Here is a 22,772-nt window from a genome sequence, read left to right as displayed (position 1 = left end):
CAAAAGAGTAAACTTCCACACTGCCAAATTCCTCAGCGCTGTTTGTTGAGCTTTGCAGGCCTGGTAACCAAGGTTATGGAATTCCGATCGCAAAACTGCTGGACCGGAGCCCGGCAAAACATATTTCCAGCACTTGGTAAGCTAAGGAAGGGAAGAAGGAGAGAAGGAGTGGGGGATAGAGAGAGAGAGAGAGACATTCCAAAGCAAATTAGATTTTAGAATATTCCTATTCCCCCCATTTTTTAAAAAGTGAGGGAGCACGTCTCCCACTCAGGATCATTCCGTTGGTAAAATATAAGTCTTTCCCCTCTGTGCTAAATAACAGCCTTTAGCTATTTCCATGTGTGCAGGAGGATGACATTAACATTCCATGTGCGTTCTCATGTCGAACGTGTGTGTGTGTGCTGTAAACTGTCAGGCCTGGAATAGTCCGTGCATTCTTGGGGTGAAACTTTACTAAATCATTACAGCGGTCTGTTATAGGCCACTTAACATTGGTGGAGACTCGAGAGAAAGCTTGTGTGTTTGACGTCAACTTCATATCTCCGCTTTGCAACACCGCCAAAGGATACGACCCCAGAGAATGTATCTGATCCCATCACATGTCCAAACAGCCTTTTGCTTGAAACACAAAATGACGAAGAAATAAAACCATTCACACAACCTCATCCACTCCCATAACAAACACGGCTATGAAAACAATTTCTTTTAATTCAACCCTTAAAACATACGTTCGTCACAATCATGTCAGTTAGGTTTACAAAAAAGATACTGTATATAAATATTGATTATATAATAAAGAAAGGAAAGAGAGAAAAAGGCACAGCAAAAACAGTACAGATATGTCTAAAGTGCTCAAATAGATGATGACGGTAGATGCAATGGGCCATTTGAAAGGTCAAGGTACAGTGAAAAAGGGAGCATGCACATGGTCTTTCCTTCACTAGCGCAATAAACTTGGAGGTATTCAGCACTTTTTTGGACAAAAGTTTTGGCACTGCTTTTGGTGGCATTTTTGTGTAGAGCTGCCCTGGTGTTACAAGGGTCTTGTCCAATCATCTCGCAGCAACTATGAATCTCAACAAGCTGCCAAAACCTATTATACCTCTCAAATAAAAATGGCCATGTGAAGATGTCTTCATGACCTGTATATATCTCCGCAAGTACATGTCGAGGCACTTAGGACTCAGTGGTCGTTTTGAGGGCTGCTGTCCTTGCCCAGGTATTTGCAGACGGTGTTGGCGTTTTCCTGCTCCATGCTCTGAATGTGACCTTCAAGTTTCTGAAGCAGCTCTTGAGACCGCAGCGCTTCCTCCTCTAGAAACCGTTTGGTCACTGAGCCATTTGGAGATACAGTGGAGTCCTGGAGGAAGAGGGAGGAACTGACCGTTAAGGATGTTGTGCAGTGTCACAGTATTACACAGTTGGCTTGTCTCAGAAAAAGATTTCAGATTTGTGTTAGAGCCCGACCGATAAAGGATTTTGAAGGCCGATACAAATATTTGTTGGTTTTAAAATCCTATATTTCGATATATCAGCCGATTTATTTTTTAAGAAACACGCAACAAAAAATTAACAGATTTCCCTGACATTAGTTATTTGTAGTTATTTATGAGTTTTAACTAAAATAATATGATAATGCATTTTGTTATTGTCATAACATTATTGTCATAACAGAACAGACTGATGATAGTGGCATTAGCTAGCTTTGTGGTTAGCTAGTCTATGATGAGCCATAATTTAGCAATGGATAACGTCATACTGCAAATTGTAATACATTTTCAATATAACAGGACAAGGAGAGATGAGACGTCTCATTGCTATAACAGTCACGCACTATTAAAGAAATACTTCAGTCACATTGTCTAAAGTTAAAAGGACAGTCAGTCAACTACACTGTAACAACGTAACGTAATTATTACTAGCTAATTCCGCTTCACCTCTCGGCTTATTTAACAGCAGCAAAACTGGACATGATAGTCAATTTTTGTCATGCTTATTTGAGTTAAGAGAACTGATGGGGATGTTCTTTTAATTGTTATTCAAGCAATGTTTGTTTTGTCAACAGGGACGGTGACGGTGTAGAGTGCCCTCTGGTGGACAAACAACACAACTCCAACACTCATGACATGGTTCAAGCATGTTTCGTCCGTTTTTATTTTATTTTTGAAATGTTCATTTATCGGCCATTATAACTCCCGATACCGATATTTTGGAATATCGACCTGCTGATATATCGGTCTGGCTCTAATTTGTGTACATGGGTCAGTGTCAAATAAGACTGTACACAAACACCCATTGCATCACCCTGACATTTTTTTTTACATTATCCCCCAAAAATCATACTAAATGAATTTTAATGTAGATTTTTTTTATATATCTTTTAGAATAAATTAAGAGATGGGGACAAACAAATTAGCATCATGTCACTGACCCATATCTCTATTACTGACCAAAGGCAGAAAGTTGTCTACCGAGCTGGAAGCTTGAGCGTCTTCTCCATTAACTGCCGCACTGAGCAGAGTTGCCATCCTATGAGCTTTACGAGTTGAAGATGAGGATGAGGCAGATGACGCAGACGAGTCGACTGGAGACACAGCCATCCTGGTCTCTTGTGATTGGCCATAGGAGTGATGAGGGGAAGTTCGTGCCAGGTTCTCAAGCTGTTTGAGGAGAGTCTGTATTTGGTCCTCATATTGCGAGGCTCTTTCCTGCATCCGAGTCTCCATGGCCTGCAGCTCCTCCTGGTGTCTGCGCTGTACATCCTCATCAAATCTATGACAGCACATTACAGACTTGCTTAATATTAACTAGCGTTTTACACTATAAAGAAATACATACTCTTATTCAGCAAGGACATTTATGTTACAAACATGTTTCTATTTAAACCCTTTTTAATATATAAGGTAATTATAAGAAGAAAGGTTTCTTGGATACCAAATCAGAATATTAGAAATACTTCTAAAGGATCATGAGACACGGATTACTGCAGTAATGGCTGCTGAAAAAGTAACTTTGCCATCACAGGAATAACTTACTTTTTAAAATATATTGAATAGAAAACATTTTTTTAGCTGTTTCACTGTATTTTTAAAATAATGCTGCGCCCCAATTCATATGCCATCCGTCCTAAATAGTATTTCCAAAATAGAATTAGTACGACCCAAATCGTAGTATGTTGAAATGAGTGCTCCAAAGATACCCGGATGGTCTACTATTTCCGGTCAGAATCCAAAGTGCAGATCGATGCACACTCTGTTGGCTAATATTGCCCACAACCCATCGCACGTTGGACAAGGATTCAAATAGAACTACAAACACGAGTTAAAAAACGAAAATGTATTTATTCAATGTTGGCTACATTATATTGCATCTGCAGGAGCATTGTGAAATTTTGTAAAGACACGTTTAGCCATTAACTTTTAAATAGATAATTACATTCAAATTGCAAACACATGACGAGAGTCTCTGCATGGCAGATGAACGTGCTACTACATTTCTCTCTGAAACGAGTAGAGGATCTTTATTATTAAATGGAGGATTTTAACTGTGACAAGATGATTGACAGGGCAGTTTGCGGTGATAGGATGCACACGACAGATCTATCCGTTAAAGATGTCCCAAAGCTTGTCTACTTTTGCTACAGCCTCAAAAGTATGTACTTTTTTCAGAAAAAAAAAAAAAGAGTACATACTTTTAGGGCATAGTATAAGTAGGCGAATTGGGAGGCAGCAAAAGTCTTACCGACCCCAATTTGTATGTTTGTATGACAGCATACTTGTTCCTATCAAATGAAGCAAGGAAATCTGACTTTTTATACAAAGAGTCTATATAGTAGTGATGTATAGTAGTGAAACACGAGATCAATGAGAAATGAAGCCTCAATTTCTTTCCAGTCATGTGAATGCTACACTTTGCGTGTCGGAAGTTTAAAAGTTTAAGTCCATTTACTAACATTTTTATATATAATATATATATATAGCCTATGTTACATGATCAAATATTCTGACCATAAAATAAAACCATAAAATCATTAGACCAACATTTACTTGCATCAAGCAACTGTGACGGTACTTTTATATTTAGTCAAATATAATTGTTACATTTATTTTAATGCCACACTTTAATATGTGAATTATATTATAAGAAAACTGAACATTCAGTGTTCAGGCTATTATTTGTGCTTAATGGGTAAAACAATGGCGCTGCACACTCAGCTTCTCATAAACATGGCTGCTATAAATTTGACCTGCCACAAGATGGCACTGTTTTCAGCACTCTTGATGCTTTGATTCAGGGGAAATCATTCATGGGAAAGCCTCAGTGCATCATGAGGCTTCGTTCATTTGCCCATCCCTACCATATGGTCAATGTCACATTTTTGCTAATTTGATGATTCAGAAATAATTCTCTTTAAAACCTTAAAAAATTCTGTTCCTCCCAAATTTTCAATGCGGTCTTAGACTTATAATTCTCAGACTGTATGGGTTTAGATGAGAGAACATTTTTATTTGGAAGTACTTTGTACCTGTTTTGGGCATTGTGTGAATGGTTCTTGTTCTGATTTTGTAGTAACGCTCTCTCATACTTGTCCTGCCAGGTCTGGTTGTTGGCCTCCATGCGAGCTCGTAGCTCAGTCATTTCCAGCCTCAGCTGCCTGTTCTCCTCCTCCAAACTGTTCAGAGATGACACGTAGCTGTCTCTAAGACTTGCCAGTTCTCCATTACCCCTCTAAGACAGAAACAAAGAGAAAATGAAAATGAATGAGCAACAATGACATGAAAAATTGAAAGGATGCAAAACAGAAATAAATAATCTGCATTGCATCAGAAATTCAAATACCAGTTGTAAGGTACCATCACAGAGAGGCACAAAATCACTCTCAAAAACGTTTTTGTTCACTGTTGCTTGCTGGTGGAATGATCTTCCCAATCGAATCTCTGACAATTTTCAAGAAACAGCTGAAAACTCATATCTTTCGTGAGCACTTAACTGCATCGTGGAAAAGTCTGTAGAAACATTAGAGAGCGGGAAGGCCTGAAAAAGGATGCCGAGGTTGCTTTCTTTCTGCTCGATACATGAGTAACATTGGTTTTGCCATGTTTCACAGAACCAAGAAATACTATTGTTGTTTTTGATTCACAGCCAATTCATCCACACATGCGCAAGCTGTCTGATACACCAGCTGTTAGTCGTTACCTGTGTTGCATAGCATGTTCAGTATGATTGGGGGCAGAGCAATGGATTTCAAATATCAATAGTGTTGATGCAGCTTTAATAAAGTCCAAAACATTACTTAAACATGAACACTTAAGTTAAAATGAAGGTTAACTGAGCAAAGGATGGAAACCTTAGGTGATCTTGACTCGACTCTCTCTAGAAGATCATTCAGATGCTGATTCTCAAGCTTTAGAGTTTCAAGCTGGACCTGTGTCACCTACAAAATCCAAAATGAGAACACAATCAGTTTATGCATGATTTAATAAACTAGTAAGTCTATTAATATAGGGCCATGAATAGCAGGTTTTTGTGGACCTTGAGTTCTGATGCCCGACGCTCTGCTCTTTCTACTTCTGCCTGTAGCTGTCGCTCAATACTAGAGGCGGAGCCAGTGAGTGTGGCAATGGTGATGTCACGCTGATGAAGTTCACTGGTTAACTGAGACACCTCCTTTCTCATTCCCTCCAACTCCCCACAACGAGTCTGTTCGGCCCTCTCAATCTCTTCACGCAACTACAGGCACAAAGAGTTATCAACATTTGTTTGTCAGTAATTTGACATTAATACATCTTTCACAATCATTTCTCTCGTTGTGAATGAGACAGCCAAGTGAGTTAAAAATGGATAAAGCTGCCTAACTACACACTGATTATACATTAAAATCTGTAAAAACTGTATTGCTCATACACGTTTGATTTCGGCCGAACAGCGAGCGTGTTCCTCTTCCATCTGTTTCCACTCATTTTCTCGTCTGCTCATCTCTGCTTTATGCTTTCGCATGCTCTCCAACCTGACAAAACAAAATGAAGTTCAAGGTTTATATTCCAGAATGAGCTTTTAATTATTAGTTACACAACCGCTGTTGTATATTCTCTTGAAGAAAACATCTCACTTGTCTCGGAGTTTGATAACCTCAGTTTTCAAGTGACTCTCACAGGCCTGGGAACTGTTCAGCTTGGCTGTGGCTTTCTCTAGATCTTGTCTAAGGGAGGCCAAGCTTGGAGACGAACCGTGTGATGCTAAACATTCCTCTAAAGACCTAAACAAAAGGATAAGTGGTTTGTAAATCATGGTTGCATACTGAGCTTGATACCTAGCAAGTAACAATATAGACTGTTGTTAAATGACCATGGAACATTGAAATGATTATGATAACTTACCTTATGACTTGCTCTTTTGCTTGCAGAGTTTGGTTGAGTCGGGACACTTCCCGGCGTAACTGCTGCTGCTGGACTCCTGTGCTACGTACAAACTGATCCTGAGCATTCAGTGTGGCCTTCAGCTCCTCTCCCTCTTCACTCAAAACCTGCAGAGAATAGCTTTACTATTATTTCTATTATTATAACATATTTGATTTAAAACCACATTCACCACTTTTCTTGTACACTTTACAATAATAGTGATGCAGCAGCTATTAAAACATCATTTAATGCAGCCTTCAGGTTATGGTGGAATGATGTGCTTTGACTCCGAGCTTTCAAAATTTTAAAAGAAAAGCACCAAAAAACTATCAGAGAATTTATCCATAAAATGTGTGCACTATATAACTGAAGTCATGTGTGAAACAACCCAAAATTTTAATTTACCCACTGATACCGTTACCTGATAACTGCTGAGAATGAAACATTGAATAAGTGAGCTGAACTAAAGAACCCAATCAGATTCATGAAAAATCATTAAAAATGAAAGACATTTTTCAAGCTTCAAAAGGTTCATACAGAGAGTAAAAAAAGTAATCCATATTAATAGAGCAGTTTAATCCAAGTCTTATAAACATATATGATTGCTTTACATGATGAACAGATTTAATTTGGGCTTGAGGTTTGGACAAGAACCAATTTTGGGCCTCATTGGTTCTTGTGCATCAAACAAGCACGTTTAAGCTTTATTTGACCATATTTGAAGTGCTTTTTGTATGTACATTGATCAATGTTCCTATGTGGATAAAAGCCTAATTTAAATCTGTTCATCAAATAAAGCATTTGTGTCTCTTCAGAAGTGTCTCTAATTTACAATGCCTTTATATACTTTTTGAAGCTTGAAAATTTTCGTTTCATGGACTCTTAATGGAAGGACAAAAATTATAATGTTAAGAATATTAAAAAATATCTTCATGCGTTCTGGAAATAAACTAAAATCTTATTGGATTTGGAACGACATGACGGTGAATACACCATGCCAGACCTTTCATTAACCCTTTAAGGTCTTAAGCAGGAACTCCCCAGGGGGATATAAAAGATGAAGGCATATACCTACTTTTTCTCTTGATTCTCAAGTAGTACGTACTACACTATGTACAACACTCAAGACACCATTTCTAGCTCTACTTTACTTGTGGATCTGCATCTACCTGTCCCCGTATGTGGGCTGCAGCGGGGCAGCTGACCTGCTGTTCCTTGATGGAGTCTCCCAGCTCATCCTGTAGCAGCCGAAGTCTCTCCAGTTCCAGTTCTTGTGTATGTAGGGTGCCCTGAGCCCTCTGCAGCTGAGAGCGCAACCGCTGGAGTTCCCCCTGCTCCTGCGACCGACCTACACCCTGAGACTGAGACACCCAAAATTTGACACATATTTAATAATAAATTCAAGTTTATTTATGAAGCACATTTTAAAACAACAAAAGTTGTACCAAAGTCTAGTACAGTTAAGAAAAATGTAATACCAGAATTAAACAATATTAGCAAAGTGTTACAAATAAAATAAACAAGTAAAACATTACAAAACCCTATAAATACCTCAAACAGCATTTTTTTTTTTGTAGATTTAAATATGGCCAATGAAGAAGAGGACCTAACATAAAATGGAAGTGCATCCACAACTACGAATGCCCGATCACCATTGGTTTTCAAGCAGGAATGGAGAACAGAGAGAAGTAACTGATTTGATAAAGGAAGAGACTTAGATATAAAGTGTGATTCAAGGAGATCAGCAAATGTACTGTGTGGCTTGCAAGACCTTATAAACATATAGCAGAAACTTACATTTAGCTCTCTAATTAACTGGAAGCCAAGTAGGCAAGCAAGAACGGGGTTGATACGTATATATCCTGGTACTCGGAAAATGGTCTTAATGCTGAATTTTGCACGAATTGCAGACGTGAAATAGACAACAAACCCACATACAAAGCTTTACAATAATCCAGCCGGGATGTAATAATAAGAATCATTATATCCAAATCCTTCTGTGAGAGGAACTGTTTTAATTTGGCAATGAACCTGAGATGAAAAAACAAAACAAAATCAAAGATGATACCCAAGTTCTTACCTCTACTGTGCAAGGTTAAAGTACTTCACTGGTTTTCAATGCCAGAAATATACAACAAAGAACCAAATGCAATGACCTCACTTTTTAATCCTCATTAAGCTTTAGGAAATTTAACTCCCTCAAGACAAGAAATTATTACTGGAACAATAAACATTAGACCTGGAAGGAAAGTAATATAGTAATTAGGGGTGGTTAATCTGTCTGATTTCCCGATTCGATTCGATTACGATTATTGAAGTCCCGATTCGATTACAGTCGATTTTCAATTATTAACGATTCTCGATTACCGATTATTGATTTTCCATTTCACAACAGTAAACGAAAATACACTAGATCAACATATGATTATATTAGCAGCAGCAACATTTTGGTATTAATTGCACTTTTTATTTGTTTGATATTCATTGAAAATATAATGATGGTTAGTGAGGACATGAAAACATGCTTGTTGTCTACTACTTAGGCAACTCATTATCTTTAAATTTATTAACTTTAAAAAAAATTTCAAAAGCAATTTTGTTGCATTATAATGCAAATGCACCTGGTTCTATTAATTGACAGCATTAAAATGTATTTTGTGATTTCCTTCAATTGAAAATATTTGAAGCAAGTTTGGGGGACTTGAAGGGCACCCGATTCAGAGAATCACCCAGAAATTCAAAAGAACAGCATTTATCTGAAATAGAAAGCTTTTGTAACATTAAAAAATACCGTTCAAATGTTTGGAGTCGGTAAGAATTTTTATTTAATTTTTTGGGCAAAAGAAATCTATACTTTTATTCATCAAGGATAAATTAAGTTGATCAAAAGTTAAAGTACAAGACATTTATAATGATACAAATCGATTATCTGAATCTTTTGTGTGTGACTATAAATAATTTGCTTTAAAAGTACAAATTAATGACCCATAAAGAATTAATGCACAATATATTTTATTAACATTACAAAGACCGACCAGGAAATTAAATGTGTGCTTAAACTAGGAGCATACTTGCAGTAAATAAATAATATAACGACTGGTGCAGCCGAGTGTTTTTCCTCGTCTGGCTGCCTGGAAAGGTGTCATATGGCTTATCATATTTGTCGTGTTTCCGTCGTTGGTTTTATTCCACAAAGCGTACAACTAGTGCGGCTCTTGTCCAGCTCCTTTCCCCCTTCAACTTCAGAAGCCAAAATATTTCCACACGTCAGCTTTTAACCTAACAAGGAAAGTGTTTGGATCTCGCGTGCCATCTCATCTCTGTTATGTGCACGCCACAGACGGTCCCGCCACTGCACTTCCGCGCTTCAGAGTTCCGTCTTTCGCGTTCCGTCAATTTTACGTTATTATAAATACATATCAAAATTTTTTTTTGAAATCGATTTTTTGACATTTGTGAATCGATTCAGGATCGTCCACGTCCGCATCGCGATGCATCGAGAATCGATTTTTTCCCCACCCCTAATAGTAATGTATCTTCAGCATAATGATAAGCGACACTGTACTTCTACAAGAAGCATAGAAAAGCAGGGGGTCCAAAATGCCACATCTTCCATGAAGAAGTTATGAGAAAAACCATCTTAACGCAACTCCTGGAAGCCAACCACCCGTACTATTAAACAATCCTAACAGTGTTGAGCTCAGAGCTAATTTGTGGGTTCTTGTACCAGAAACCTCAAAAATGTCATGCTTGACTCAATTGTCAAACCTGGTATAAAAGTTAGCTTTGAAATAAAGTCCACCTGAATGAGGGAAAACTGTTCAGCCAGATTCTTCCTTTGTTCCTCCAGTGAGGTCACTTGTCTTTGATACTGCATTCTCTGCTGTTCCCATTCTGCTGAACGCAGACGAAACTCCTACATTAAAAAAATAAATAAAAAAATAATTATTGAACTAAAACTATTAAATTATTCTGATACAAACAATGAAGTCCACTTTATATTTAGCCAGTCTCTGTACCTCCATTTTTCTATTGAGGAGGGACATCTCAGTCCTGTCCTCCTCTCTGCTCAGAGCTCCGTCTCGAGTCTCCTTCAGATGTTTACGCTGTAGCTTTTCATAGCTGCGTTTCAATTTAGACAACTGTTGAAAGGAGTTATTGTTAAAAAAAAGAAATGTTTTGTAGAATCAGGTCATACCGCGTGTTTGAGTAAAATACTGTGTATGTAACAATAATATGTACCACCACTACTTTGGCTAAAATAAATGCTGATCTTACCTCATCTTTTACATGCTGCAGATGTTCTTCATACTTCACAACCAGCTCTTGTTTTCCAGCTTGCATCTCATCTAGCTGTTTCCCGAGCACCTTGATCTGAAGAACATAAGATCATGCTTGTCAGAGCCTGTGTGAACTGCAGCTCAAACATGACACCTAGTGTGGAGTGTGATCTTCTTACAATGAAAGATGGCCGTTCACTTTTTTTTATAGCATATAATGCATAACAATGCAGTCAACACAGATGTACATGATGCTGGGGTCTGAGACCACTAGTCAAAATGCTTTTTTTTCTCTGAAATGAAACATTTTTCATTGCAAATTATATTATCAGCATTTCAATTTTAGATTTATTCAAATTTAATTAAAAAAAGAATAATATGAACTTCCTGTAGTATTTGCCGTCTAATTTTTGCAATGACAGCAGAACTCTCTGTCACAATTTTACTTACAGGGGTTGGACAATGAAACTGAAACACTGGCCAATGTTGGAGGTTTCACATCTATATGCCTGGCGGCCAATCTTCAGAGTGAAGCACGGGTGGATCAGTGATGGTTTGAGCTCCAATATCATGACAATCCTGATTGGATTTGATGGACACGACACTGCCGAGGACTACCAAACCCTTCTGGAGGATCATGAGCACCTGATGCTCAAACCGCATGATCATGCACCAACACACACAGCAAGACTTGTGACAGAAGGGTTTGATGAAGATGAAAGTGACGTTGAACCATGGTCTGCACAGTCACCAGATCTGAATATTATTGAGGTGTTTTGGAGGAGCGAGTCCACCAGCATCATATAGTGACCTGGACACTGTTCTGGAAGAGGAACGGCTCATAATCCCTCTGGTCACTGTGAAGGACTTCTATCTGTCAATTGGTGCTGTATTTGGATGCAAAATGAGGCCCTCACCATTCTAACAAATTATTGTGTAGTAAAACCAGGTGTTTCAGTTTTTTTTGTCCAACCCCTGTATTTGTCTTTTTACAGTTTTTTTATATTTCAGATTTTGAAACTCTTTGTTTAGTTTAACATTAGATATTGAAGCACAGATTTTCAACATGATCTCATAATATATCATATAATATAGTATTTTATTTAAAGCAACATTAGATGCATGTATCTACACTTTAAATCTAATTCATTAAGTCAGTTATACTGATATGATGCGTCATGTCTAGCTGATCTAACAAAACTAAATTATAAATGAAATACCTTTAAAAATATAACAGAAACATAACAGAATACTGCCTTGGCCTATATTACTCACAATATTACAGTAGTGGTGTCATGATCATGATGATTTCTGATCAGAGAAACTTAAAGCAACATAGACGTTTAGAGCCAATCAAAACAACAATCAACGTAGCTTTGTTAACACTCCTGATCTAACTAATAGGTCACGTAGTTAATGCTCAAACAAAAGCACAGAGTTTGGTCTAGTCCAGTCATGCAGGGAGACCCACGCCTTCATGCAGATCACCTGCTGTATTCCCTTTTCCACTACCAACTTCAACATTTGGAAACCACCATCCTGGAGCTCCAGCAGGGACATCATCACCTCTCTCACCCTAAGCATCTGCCAGGGGTGAAGGCAGAGCAAATGACGTGATTTTGCTGAGCCACAATATTTACAAAGAGATCTCACCATTGAAAGAGTAAAACAAAACCAACTTAGTCCTTACGAATAACTTGTGGCCAAATTTTTTGTTTCATTGTGTTGAATGCAGTCTGGAACATACTGTGTCTCATAAAGTATAGTACTAATCACAAATCAGCCAATGAACAGTTGATCTACAACAAATAGAGAGAGCTTTGGTAAGTAACTAAGCAAATGTTTAATACCATACTACAAACGACATCAAACATGGCAAAGGTAGGTCAAAAGCGTATTATTAAAATGGCATTTTAATTTTTTTAAAACTGTCATGGAATCGAACAGAGGATTGTGGGATATCTTGTGGGCAATGTTGCCTACAAAAATCGATCAGATGCCACGGGCCAATCTCGGCCCAGGGATGGATTTCAAACGGCCTGCAGCTTATCAGTTAAAATATACAACATGTGGCCCGTTACATCAAATGTACAAATCATGTAGTCTCGTAAAATCACCACAGGGTGGCAACACAAAATTTTACCCCAGGTGTAGTGGTAAACCATGAGTGAGTGACCAATAATGTTACTAGATGCCCTATATACGTCTCGATCGCACCCCGGTGGACGGTCCTAGTATAGATCATAAACCCCGCCTCCCCATGTTATTCAACAGCACGCGAGACCAACTGAACACATCAAATATCATTTTTCCCAAGACTATTTCTGTCATTAATGATAGTTTTTATCACTCTGATGTAATTTCAAGAGTTTGCTTTTAAAATAAGTTAGTTTTTAGTCATTTATTTGATGCGGTGGTGTGATGTCATGATTGACAGGTTCTCTGAGCGAAGTAGTCACTGAAGCAATGTAGGAATCAAAGTCATACCAAAATAAATTTAACATAGGAGATGAATTAAGGAATTTTTGTTTATGCATGTGAAATTTTGCTAAGATTGTTAAAAAATGAAAAATCTGTGAAATATTTACAAAGCTATGATGCACTCTTCAATACCCCTGGTGTTTTGTAATACTCTTATTTGTTAAAATTGAATGTGAACTATGCTGTATTATTTATTTATGTATTTATTTTTGTTTTGGTTGTTTATGTTCTGTTATTGTCTGTATGTTACCTTTCTGCAATAAAAAAAAGAAAGCCAAAAAAAAAAAAGTCACTGAAGCACCAACAGACTTTTTTTTTCGGATCTTCTGAGGACTGAGGAGATTGGAGCTTTAAATTTACTATATACATTTCTATAATTCATTTTTTTTTAAAGTGCCCGAGTGTGTGCTTGCGATTGATTCTGTGAGAGTGAGGGCGAGGCCTTGATTTCGCGGCTTTACTTCCTCCTCACTACTGCGCATGGCTGGTCCCAAAATTGCTACTGTGCAGACTCAAGTTCCAAGATATCAGCACCATATTGGGATACTGGCAGCTTCAGTTCACAACACAACACACACAACACAATATAACTATATTGTGCATGCTACAGAAAACATAACAGCAAACATTATCAATATTACTTACAGATTGTGATTCGGAGGAGGACGAACCTGATCCATGAACAACCGGCTTGCGAATGATTCGTCATTAAAATGATGAGAACACAAGGTTCGGGCTATAGAGGGCCTAAGTCCCTCCCTTTCCGGTCGACCACCATGGGACCTTATTTCGGAAAAATATTGTATGGTAGTCAATGGTGAGAGACAACAAATATTTTGATCTCGTTTGAATTGTGCCCTGAATTGCACATATGATGTTTGTCAATTTAAAAGATACATTTTTAAAGTAAAGAAAGTCGCCGTTTTATGCGAAACCGTTAAGGTATAAGGTATAAGAAATACATAATTGCAAAGACTACAACCCCCAAAGGTGCACATTTTCTCTCAATGAATGAAGGTAACTTTACTGAGGCTAATGTCTGTCATTGTTTCTGTAGTCTTACGTTATAATCATAATGTTACGCCGTCATGCCTGAGTGTTTTGTACCAGACTGCACACACACAAGCAGCGGACCTTGCTCGTTGATTCGCAGATGTAGTTCATTGAGCGATTTTCACATAAAACTAAAAGTTACTCTCCTGTTTTATGACAAACGGTGACATTTTTTACTTTCAGAATTATCGTTTAAATTGACAAACATCATATGTGTAATTGAGGGCACAGTTCAGACAGAATAAAAAGATAAGTTGTCTCTCGCCATTGACTACCATACATATTTTTTCCGAAATAAGGTCCCATGAGCCGGAAGAGGAGGGGCAGGACTTAGGCTCTCTATACTGTTGCAAATATGAACTCTGACCACTGATTCTTCACATGCTCATCCCTGGACAATGGAAGCAAGTGGCTGACCTGTCTTTGCAATGTAGAACACAGCGTCTTCTCGACATGATGCGATACAGCTGAAGTATTTGAATGTGTTCTAGACGTCACTTCAAGTCTGCGCGCCCAGTTGTTGGGAGCGGCCATGACCTCTCTACGTCACGATGTGACGAACAAAAACGATTCATTTCATAGACTCAGAGTCGACTCTCACTTTTGAAAGACAGTAACTTTATATACGGTGCACTTTCAGATATAAATCTTTGCTGGATGTTTTCATTCCCTTAGAGCAAAAATCCATGATAGGTGCTCTTTAACTGAACATAGGGAAAAATAATTGTGCTTCATTAATGATTAATTTATACATTGATTGAACAATAAAAAAATGTGGACATTCTTTGTTTGGTGTAACACAATAGCCTCAAACTCCAAACTTAAATATGACCATAGCCAGGTGATCAAGGTGTGATATAGTACCTCTGAGCTCCTCTTGTCGAGCAGAGCCCTGGCTGACTTGAGTTCCTCCTGTGTATTCTGCAGTCGCAGCTCCATGGTTTGAACCTCAGCTTCCCACTCACGCCGCTTGTGCCCCACCATGATGTCAATCTGCCGCATCAACTCCTGTAATTCTGGCTCACAGGATGACAGGACAGAGCTGAGGAGATGAAGAGAAGACAAACAGCATGTAAACAATAGTGAATTCTGTATTCCTAAATACATAACACAGCATTTAAGTCAGCAATTTATATATATATATATATATAAATGAAGATTGAGCAAAATTTGAATTATCCCCCTTACCTGACATCATGATCACGGAGCGTGCTCAGAAATTCCTCCATTATTTCTCAGTGACCTTCCATGTACATAGTTATTACATGATCAAAATCTGGACTGCATGCAAGAGAAAAGAGAGATCATTGGTGTGTACATCACAATATCACATCTAGTAGTGTATTTGCATTAGTTACCAAGGGCAACTATACTACAAATGCCATTTATATAATATGTGTGCTGAAGTAGAATGAACTTCTGACATATTGTGATTTCAGGCTTTCGGGAATCAGATAAAACAGTATATCACTGGTATCAAATAAACAAATGTTAACAAATAAATAGATGAATGAGCCAGTGGTCTTCCAATTATAAAGAGGTATTACATGCTGAGCTATTATTGAAAGCTGAACAACTAACTAAAGTTATATAAAGTGATAAAATCAAGCTGATAACTGGCTTGCACACTGGGTCTTATTAATGTACTATTATGTTAGTACCAAATAACTACTTGGCTAAAATTAGCCTATAAGCGTGGAGAACAAGTTCGCGCATTGTCTAACGTTAGCTACTTGTCAGTTTGCCGAGAAAATGAACGTACTCCACGACCTTTGAATTCAAAATAAAGTTATTGTTAACGTTTATATTTCGAAATTACAAATCTCACTTACAACTCCAGGGACACTTGACATCATGTTTGTCAACTGGGGTTGTAGGGGTGACAGAAACGCAACAGTTGAAAGCGAACAACAACCAAGAACATCACAACAAGCGAACAGAAGTCAGCCACTCTCCCTATGCTTCCGCACTGTGTGTCACGTGTGCAGTACTATGGAAACCCATCGGAAACGGAAGCCCATTTGGTTTCCAACACATAGTGGGGGAATCATGCTTTTGGAAATAATAATTAATAATTATAAAAGTCGATTTTATATTTTATGTTAATGAGATGAAACGTTGAAATAAACGACATACTAAATATAAAATTTGATATAATATAAAAAAACATAAATTTGACTTAAAACTCATAATTTCATTTTTGTATCTCATAATTATGAAATTAAATTGAAATAATTATTTAGTGCCATTTTGAACTTTTATTTCATAACCTTTCATAATTTCGATTTCCCTTCATTACGATTTATCAATGCATTTTTTTTTCTTATTTGGCAAAAAATGGGCTTACATATCATACAGTACAGTACGGCTATTGGAGTCGTTCCTCATTGGAGTCGTTTTATACCAATAGTTAATAGTGCCTTTCTCTCTAAGTACTCTGTACTTTAGAACTCATAAACTATAAGAGATTGTAGGCTTATTTGGTTGTCGACTCGCAAGAAAAGCACAATAATGATTTTTATGAGTTTTTGCGCCCTCATAAACCATGATGAGTATATTCAAACCCAATATATTTGTGGTGTCACTTTGGATCTAAACATAAACACAACAGAATATCAATCTTTTCACGACTACGGTGACAGGCACAAGACTAGCAGCTGTATAAACACTCGACATTATCGTAAAGGACTGTGGGTAATTTATTCTCCCATCTTCAGAGAAGCAGCATCAGTAAGCTTTAGCAGAGAATACGAGAGAGCTTCAAAACATTAGTTCACCTACCGACTACTGCATAACCTAAGTGACTAGGTTTTAACAAAATGAAAACACTTCACACTTTATAATACCGCACATGAGTGTTTACAAAAACACGTGTTTTTGGTAAGTAGTTAGCTAATTAGTAATGGACACTAAGTATGCGGATTTTTCCTGTGATTTATGTAATTAATGTCAATAAATAAATGAGCTCAAAAGAATTATGCATGTTCTACAATGTAAAATGTGCTAAACAATTATATTACAGTATTTCAATATTGAACGTGGATAATAAGATTCGTTAATTATTGTTTTGATGTCGCTCAGTTGATGACATTGTATTTGCATACAGAAACAACACTAAAGTTATAGTGACTTCCGTATATGGTGGTGGAATTTAAAGTTTATACTCTCTCAGGTTGCACTGTTTGATGCACGTGGCTCGTTGGTCTAGGGGTATGATTCTCGCTTCGGGTGCGAGAGGTCCCGGGTTCAAATCCCGGACGAGCCCAATGTTTTTTAGGATTAGTGATAAAATATAGATACACCGGAAAATTACGATATGTTATGCATGACGGGATGTACGTACAACGTAAAGAGTACGTAAACACAGACCTAGACTCAGGCGAACTATTCGCTTTTTCGTTTCGCTTTTCCGTTACGCGTCCGGTGTGAAAGGGCCTTTATGCAGAAAACGAACAATAATTGCACTCAAGGTCAAAGAATTGGTTAATAAGAACAATTTACTCACAGCATCATGATAATTTTGTAGTTAGTTAATTTTACATAATGATTCATTTACTAATAGTGCGGAGGATTTTGTAAGCGGCTCGTTGGTCTAGGGGTATGATTCTCGCTTTGGGTGCGAGAGGTCCCGGGTTCAAATCCCGGACGAGCCCATATTTTGTAATTTGTTAGGCTATATGAAGATACTTTTTTTTGATAAAGTTTTATAATAACATTTAACAATAGTAATGTACATACTGATATCATTGTTGATATCGTTGATGTTGATGTCATTGTCAAAACATTAAGATAAGAAAGATACTTTACAAATCTATCATTTCAGAATTAGACCTAATCTATTATAATTTATAAATAATATGACCTCCTTTTTAAGTTTAAGACACTATAGCCTACCGATAATATCAAACATACTGATCAGTATTTTTTTCCCCTTTTTCTTCTCTTTTCCTATCCAGCACTCTGCTGATATGAACCCTCGCAAGTCCCTCAAATCTTGACTGACATGCTATTGAAGGATATTAACTTGTATCCCTTAAACGGTTTTTGGAAATTAAGCCATTTGATAACCCATTATTTGATAGTTGACTATATTTTTTAATTATCCATTTACAAATATTATAATCATTACATTCAAATTATTATAATTTTATAGATTGCATTTCAATATTTGTCACTGATGACAGTTCCCCTTCAGGGTTTTTTCCTTCTCTCCTAAAAAGTTTTTTCATGTCAAGTTATGACATCTTTAAGAATGGAATTTCTGAACTTAGGCCTACAGTATTTCTTGACTTTTCCCGTAAGGAAACTGAGGTGAGCTACTCTGAAATCCCAAATAACCTAGAGGTTAGCTAGAAATACATGCTAGAATTGCCAATGGGGGAGGAGAAAGGCAGATATAACCACCCCCACGACTCCACAGCCTCCTTAAAGCACGCCGCGGTTATTCACACTGACAGCAGAGCCAGTTTGCTGTTATTCACACACCTACTATTTCTCACTCAGACGAGTTAATCTTCAGACAAAGAGCTGCAACAGTCTATACAGATAACTGAATTAGGCTGAACTACTAGTCACTGTTCTGTAAGTATATTTCTTGATTTCTTAGTTTCTTTCTTAAACTAAGGTTGATTTACATTTTTGTGTGTGTGTGTGTGTGTCATTGAATAGACTAAAAATCATTTTAATATTAATTTACATGACAAGCTATCTTAAGCCTGTTTTTTTTAGAGATAGGGCTTAGAATAAGTCATGAGTAGACTTTAGTTAGTTAGTATAGTTTTTATAAACATGCCTTAGGAGAAAAAAACATTACTGGTGGTCATCTTGAGGCAAAAACAATGCCATTGGCATATTTTAAGATATTATAGTCTCTGATTAAAGTCTCTTAATCAGTATTTTGTCTTCTTTTCCAGTAAAATATATCCAAACATCCTTAAAACTAAATAAATGTACTTTATAAACAAAACTGCATGCGATATTAAGACTTTAAAAAAAAAAACACAACTTGAGTTTGATATTTTTCTTCCAACAAGATTGAAAAGTGTTTATCTTAATCTAACGGTTTGTGAGATATAAGCTTAATTCTAACTATCGTTTGTCATGTATATTACATTTGTTGGTTGTTTAGATATTTTCACTGGAAAAGGACATAAACAATCATTAATTTAGTGATGTTTGCAGTGTGCTGTTTCAATAAACAAAGAGCATACTGTTCAAATGGTTTGACATAAAAGTTAAGTTACAGTTTGACTAAAGATGTATCTCATATAATCTTTGACCATCACTAACAAGAGAGCAAAACGTAACATGTAATATTATGTAAGAGCACTGTTATGGAATATTCTGGTGAACTTAAATATAGAGGTTCTTGGCTGCAGAAACCAGAGATCTTGTCACCATTCTTTTTCATGCAGTAGGCCTATTGTCTGCATTAGGTCAGAGGTCAACACTCAGAGGTCAAATTAAATACTAATATAATATTCTAGACGAACAGGTGGTCTGCAGCATTAGAGTTGAATACTATAAGGATGGATGCTTGGTTGGTTGTCAATGCTGGCTTTGCCATCTGCTTCAAGATTTAAACTTTTTGTTATTAAAGGTTTAACCCAAATATGAAAATTCTGTCACTGTTTACTCATCATTCCAAATCTATATGCTTTTTTTTTTTTAATGAGGAATACAAAAGAAGATATTTTTGAGAACATAGTGATATCCTAACAACTTTAGACCAACTTTGGATCGAAACAACACAGAGACATTTTAAAAATATCCTCTTTTAAGTTTCAAGAAAGTAATTTTTGGGTGAACGCTGCCTTTACACAACAGTTATGTCCATGTGCACGAGGTACACCTAAAAGTTTCATCTTTTTCTTTTTTTTTTCACAGTACTAAACACTGTCCAGAAGACAGAACTACAAAAACATTATATCAGCAACTGTATAAAAGTTTTCCGCCATGGTGCTGTTTGAGGATCAGGAATGTGGGGTCTGTTACCTGCGTTACTCTCGCACCGACCGTGTTCCCAGAACTCTCCACTGTAACCACACATTCTGCACCCCCTGTCTGGAGACTATGGGGCTGCATTACAGCGGCCTGCGCACCATTCGCTGTCCCCTCTGTCGTCAGGTGACCTGTCTGGACTGTGGGCTCAGCTTGCAGAAGGCTCTTTTTGTCAATAGCCAACTGTGGGACAACATTTCTGCTGAACAGGAGGAGGAGGAGGAGGAGGAGAACGAGAGAAAGCAGGAAAAGGAGGAAGAGGAGAAAAACTCTAATATACAGGTTCTGCCCTCATCGCAGGCTGAATGGTGAGTGACAACATGATCTATTGATACAGTGACTTGAGTGACTTCTGTGAGGAGTGTGTTTTTAATTTCTGAATTAAATGTATTCATTGGGGCATTAAGTAAAAACTGATCCTGATGATGATGATGACAGTAATTCACCAAGAAAAATGAAAATTCTGTCATCATTTACTCGCCTTTAAGTTGTTCCAAACCGGTATGGACTTATTTTCTTCTTCAAAAGAAGGGCCCCATTGACTTCCACAGTATTTTTTTCTATACTATGGAAAAAACATATTCTTCAAAATATTTTCTGTTTTGTTGAGCAGACGAAAGACATTCATACATGTTTGGAACAACTTGAGGGAGAGTAAATGATGACAGAATTTTCATTTTTGGTTGAACGGCAAAAGCTGTTATTATTCCTTATGGGAAAAAAGCAGTTAATAATAAAATATTAAAAGATATAAATATAACAAAATATTATTAATATTTTGAAAAAGGTCCTCCTGTGATACAAACAGGTATTATATCAACATGTATAATAATTATATCAATACTTCTCTTAAAATATCAGATTATTTGACCGTTAGTTCAGGCTCACTTGAAAAATGTCAGGTTCTCCCCAAAAACATAATTATATTTGCATTGAAAAATATGTTCTAAAACTTTCAGAAACACTCAAATACATTCGAGTTATAAAGAAAATATGTTATTCATTTTTATTTGATTAAATTTTGAGAGTCATTAAATGTAAATGTTTGTTAAAAATGTATTTTATGCATTTTAAACTAGAAGTCTTTTTCTTTCTTTTACTTCATTGACCCTTCAAGTACAGTATAGTGACTGGTGACTAATGTGTAACATGCAACCAGATGCTGAAATTAATTTACAGAGTAAAGTGAGCCTTTTAAAAAAGCAACCTCACATGATTCTGTTTATAAGTAGCCAGAAAACCAGCAGAAAACGCACATCCGTTGTTACATTTGGTCTTGTTAGTAGAGCATTTTGTTCTTAAATCTTGTGTTGTATAACTCTGTTGTGACAAAAAAGTAAGTCTTGAATGCATCAGTGTTCCTATTCATACCTTCTTCCTCTTGTCTCTGGTTTTTAGTCCAGTGCCGAAACAATACAGACCTAAACTCCGACTCCCATCTTTCCTGAAAAGAATGATTTTTTCGAGACATCCTGAAGAGAGGATTGTTCCCACCTGCAATGTGTGAGTCGTCCGTCTACTGTAATGTATGACACCAGTTCAAAAAGTCATTTTGCATTTTATATCTAGTTCATTCACCCACAAATGAAAATTCAGTCATTTCAGTCAAAATCAGAAAATAAAAAAGGAATGATATTCAGGAGAGTAAATGATTACAGGACGTTCATTTCTGGGTGAATATTTTTTAAACATTATTGCGGCAGCTTGATTCATCAAAAGTAAAGCAATAAAGAAAACATGTCAACCTTTTTTAGTTTTACTGATTTTAGCTTTGTCTTTCAACACAGAGAAATGATGTCATGGCGAAGGATTTCACCAGAAGAGATATTCTGAAAAGCAGAAGAGACAGTGGATTAACAATAGACGTTTCGCCGTCTGTTTTTTTGCTGTCCTTAAAAGTGTTTGCCATGTGTTAATTACGCCTGATGTACCGAGAAAGCTGGAGCAATGGAAAAGGTCGTTTAAACAAACACAATCCCCTCCATGTGCTTCTCCGACTGCATTTTCCACTTGAATAGCCAGAAGCCTGCATCCCGCTCCTCCATCTGAGGGGAACTTCTCATTAGATATTCCATCCTTAATCCATCCCAGCTGCTGAGGCCGGATTTGTTTCAGCTGTCCCGAGAGGGGTAGGGTCCCAGATGCGAAACGGGACGTTTGGAGCAGATGGCATCTTGTCAAAAGATTCTGATCCCCTAAAGATATTTTGTTATTTATATAATTTATTACTTATTGTAAATTAAACATCTTGATTGCTAAATGTTGTTGGTCTCTTTCTCTCTGACTTTTTTTTTTTTACATGACTAGCTACAACAAGGGGCTTCAAACGTTTTGATACCAAGGACCCCACATTTAGGGACTCCCTTCTTAACATCCTTTTTTTAATATAAAGACCAATTTATGAGATAAATCTTAAAGGGATGGTATAATTCCTTTTTTTACGAGATGTAAAATATATTTCTGATGTCCCCAAGAGTGTGTAGGCCTATGTAAAGATTTAGCTGAAAAATACCCCACAGATCATTTTTTATAGCATGTTAAAATTGCATGGTACTTG

The 22,772-nt window shown here is 37.0% G+C and overlaps 2 protein-coding genes and 2 non-coding genes across 6 annotated transcripts; 3 read left to right on the top strand and 1 right to left on the bottom strand.

The window, feature by feature from the left end:
- Positions 1–691: 691 nt before the first annotated feature.
- Positions 692–16,206, bottom strand: cep63 (centrosomal protein 63). Of its 3 annotated transcripts, none has more exons than XM_039691650.2 (15): positions 16,048–16,206; positions 15,404–15,496; positions 15,080–15,257; positions 10,680–10,775; positions 10,421–10,543; positions 10,204–10,317; positions 7,571–7,762; positions 6,381–6,526; positions 6,113–6,259; positions 5,908–6,010; positions 5,536–5,733; positions 5,351–5,437; positions 4,529–4,731; positions 2,454–2,775; positions 692–1,363 (listed from the first exon to the last, which is right to left on the bottom strand). In XM_039691650.2, the coding sequence occupies exons 2-15, from the start codon at positions 15,442–15,444 to the stop codon at positions 1,187–1,189; spliced, it is 2,127 nt and encodes a 708-aa protein (XP_039547584.2). In that variant the 5' UTR covers positions 15,445–15,496; positions 16,048–16,206; the 3' UTR covers positions 692–1,186. The 3 variants fall into 3 exon arrangements, with proteins under 3 accessions (XP_039547584.2, XP_039547585.2, XP_039547586.2); XM_039691651.2 differs by having other exon boundaries at positions 2,475–2,775; XM_039691652.2 differs by having other exon boundaries at positions 7,607–7,762.
- Positions 16,207–17,408: 1,202 nt separating this feature from the next.
- trnap-cgg (transfer RNA proline (anticodon CGG)) lies at positions 17,409–17,480 on the top strand. Its single transcript has one exon. It is a non-coding gene; the product is annotated as a tRNA-Pro (tRNA).
- A 316-nt stretch (positions 17,481–17,796) lies between these two features.
- On the top strand, positions 17,797–17,868 carry trnap-ugg (transfer RNA proline (anticodon UGG)). The gene has a single exon. It is a non-coding gene; the product is annotated as a tRNA-Pro (tRNA).
- Positions 17,869–18,657: 789 nt separating this feature from the next.
- LOC120493013 (uncharacterized) lies at positions 18,658–22,475 on the top strand. The gene is made up of 4 exons (XM_039691379.2): positions 18,658–18,796; positions 20,102–20,523; positions 21,614–21,718; positions 22,003–22,475. The coding sequence occupies exons 2-4, from the start codon at positions 20,171–20,173 to the stop codon at positions 22,046–22,048; spliced, it is 504 nt and encodes a 167-aa protein (XP_039547313.2). The 5' UTR covers positions 18,658–18,796; positions 20,102–20,170; the 3' UTR covers positions 22,049–22,475.
- The last annotated feature ends 297 nt before the right edge of the window (positions 22,476–22,772 follow it).

The sequence above is a fragment of the Pimephales promelas genome, chromosome 8 (assembly GCF_988280905.1).
Source record: "Pimephales promelas chromosome 8, fPimPro1.hap1.1, whole genome shotgun sequence".
Lineage (NCBI taxonomy): Eukaryota > Metazoa > Chordata > Actinopteri > Cypriniformes > Leuciscidae > Pimephales > Pimephales promelas.
Note: the sequence above shows the minus strand (reverse complement) of the source record. Positions and strands in the feature narration are given on the sequence as shown.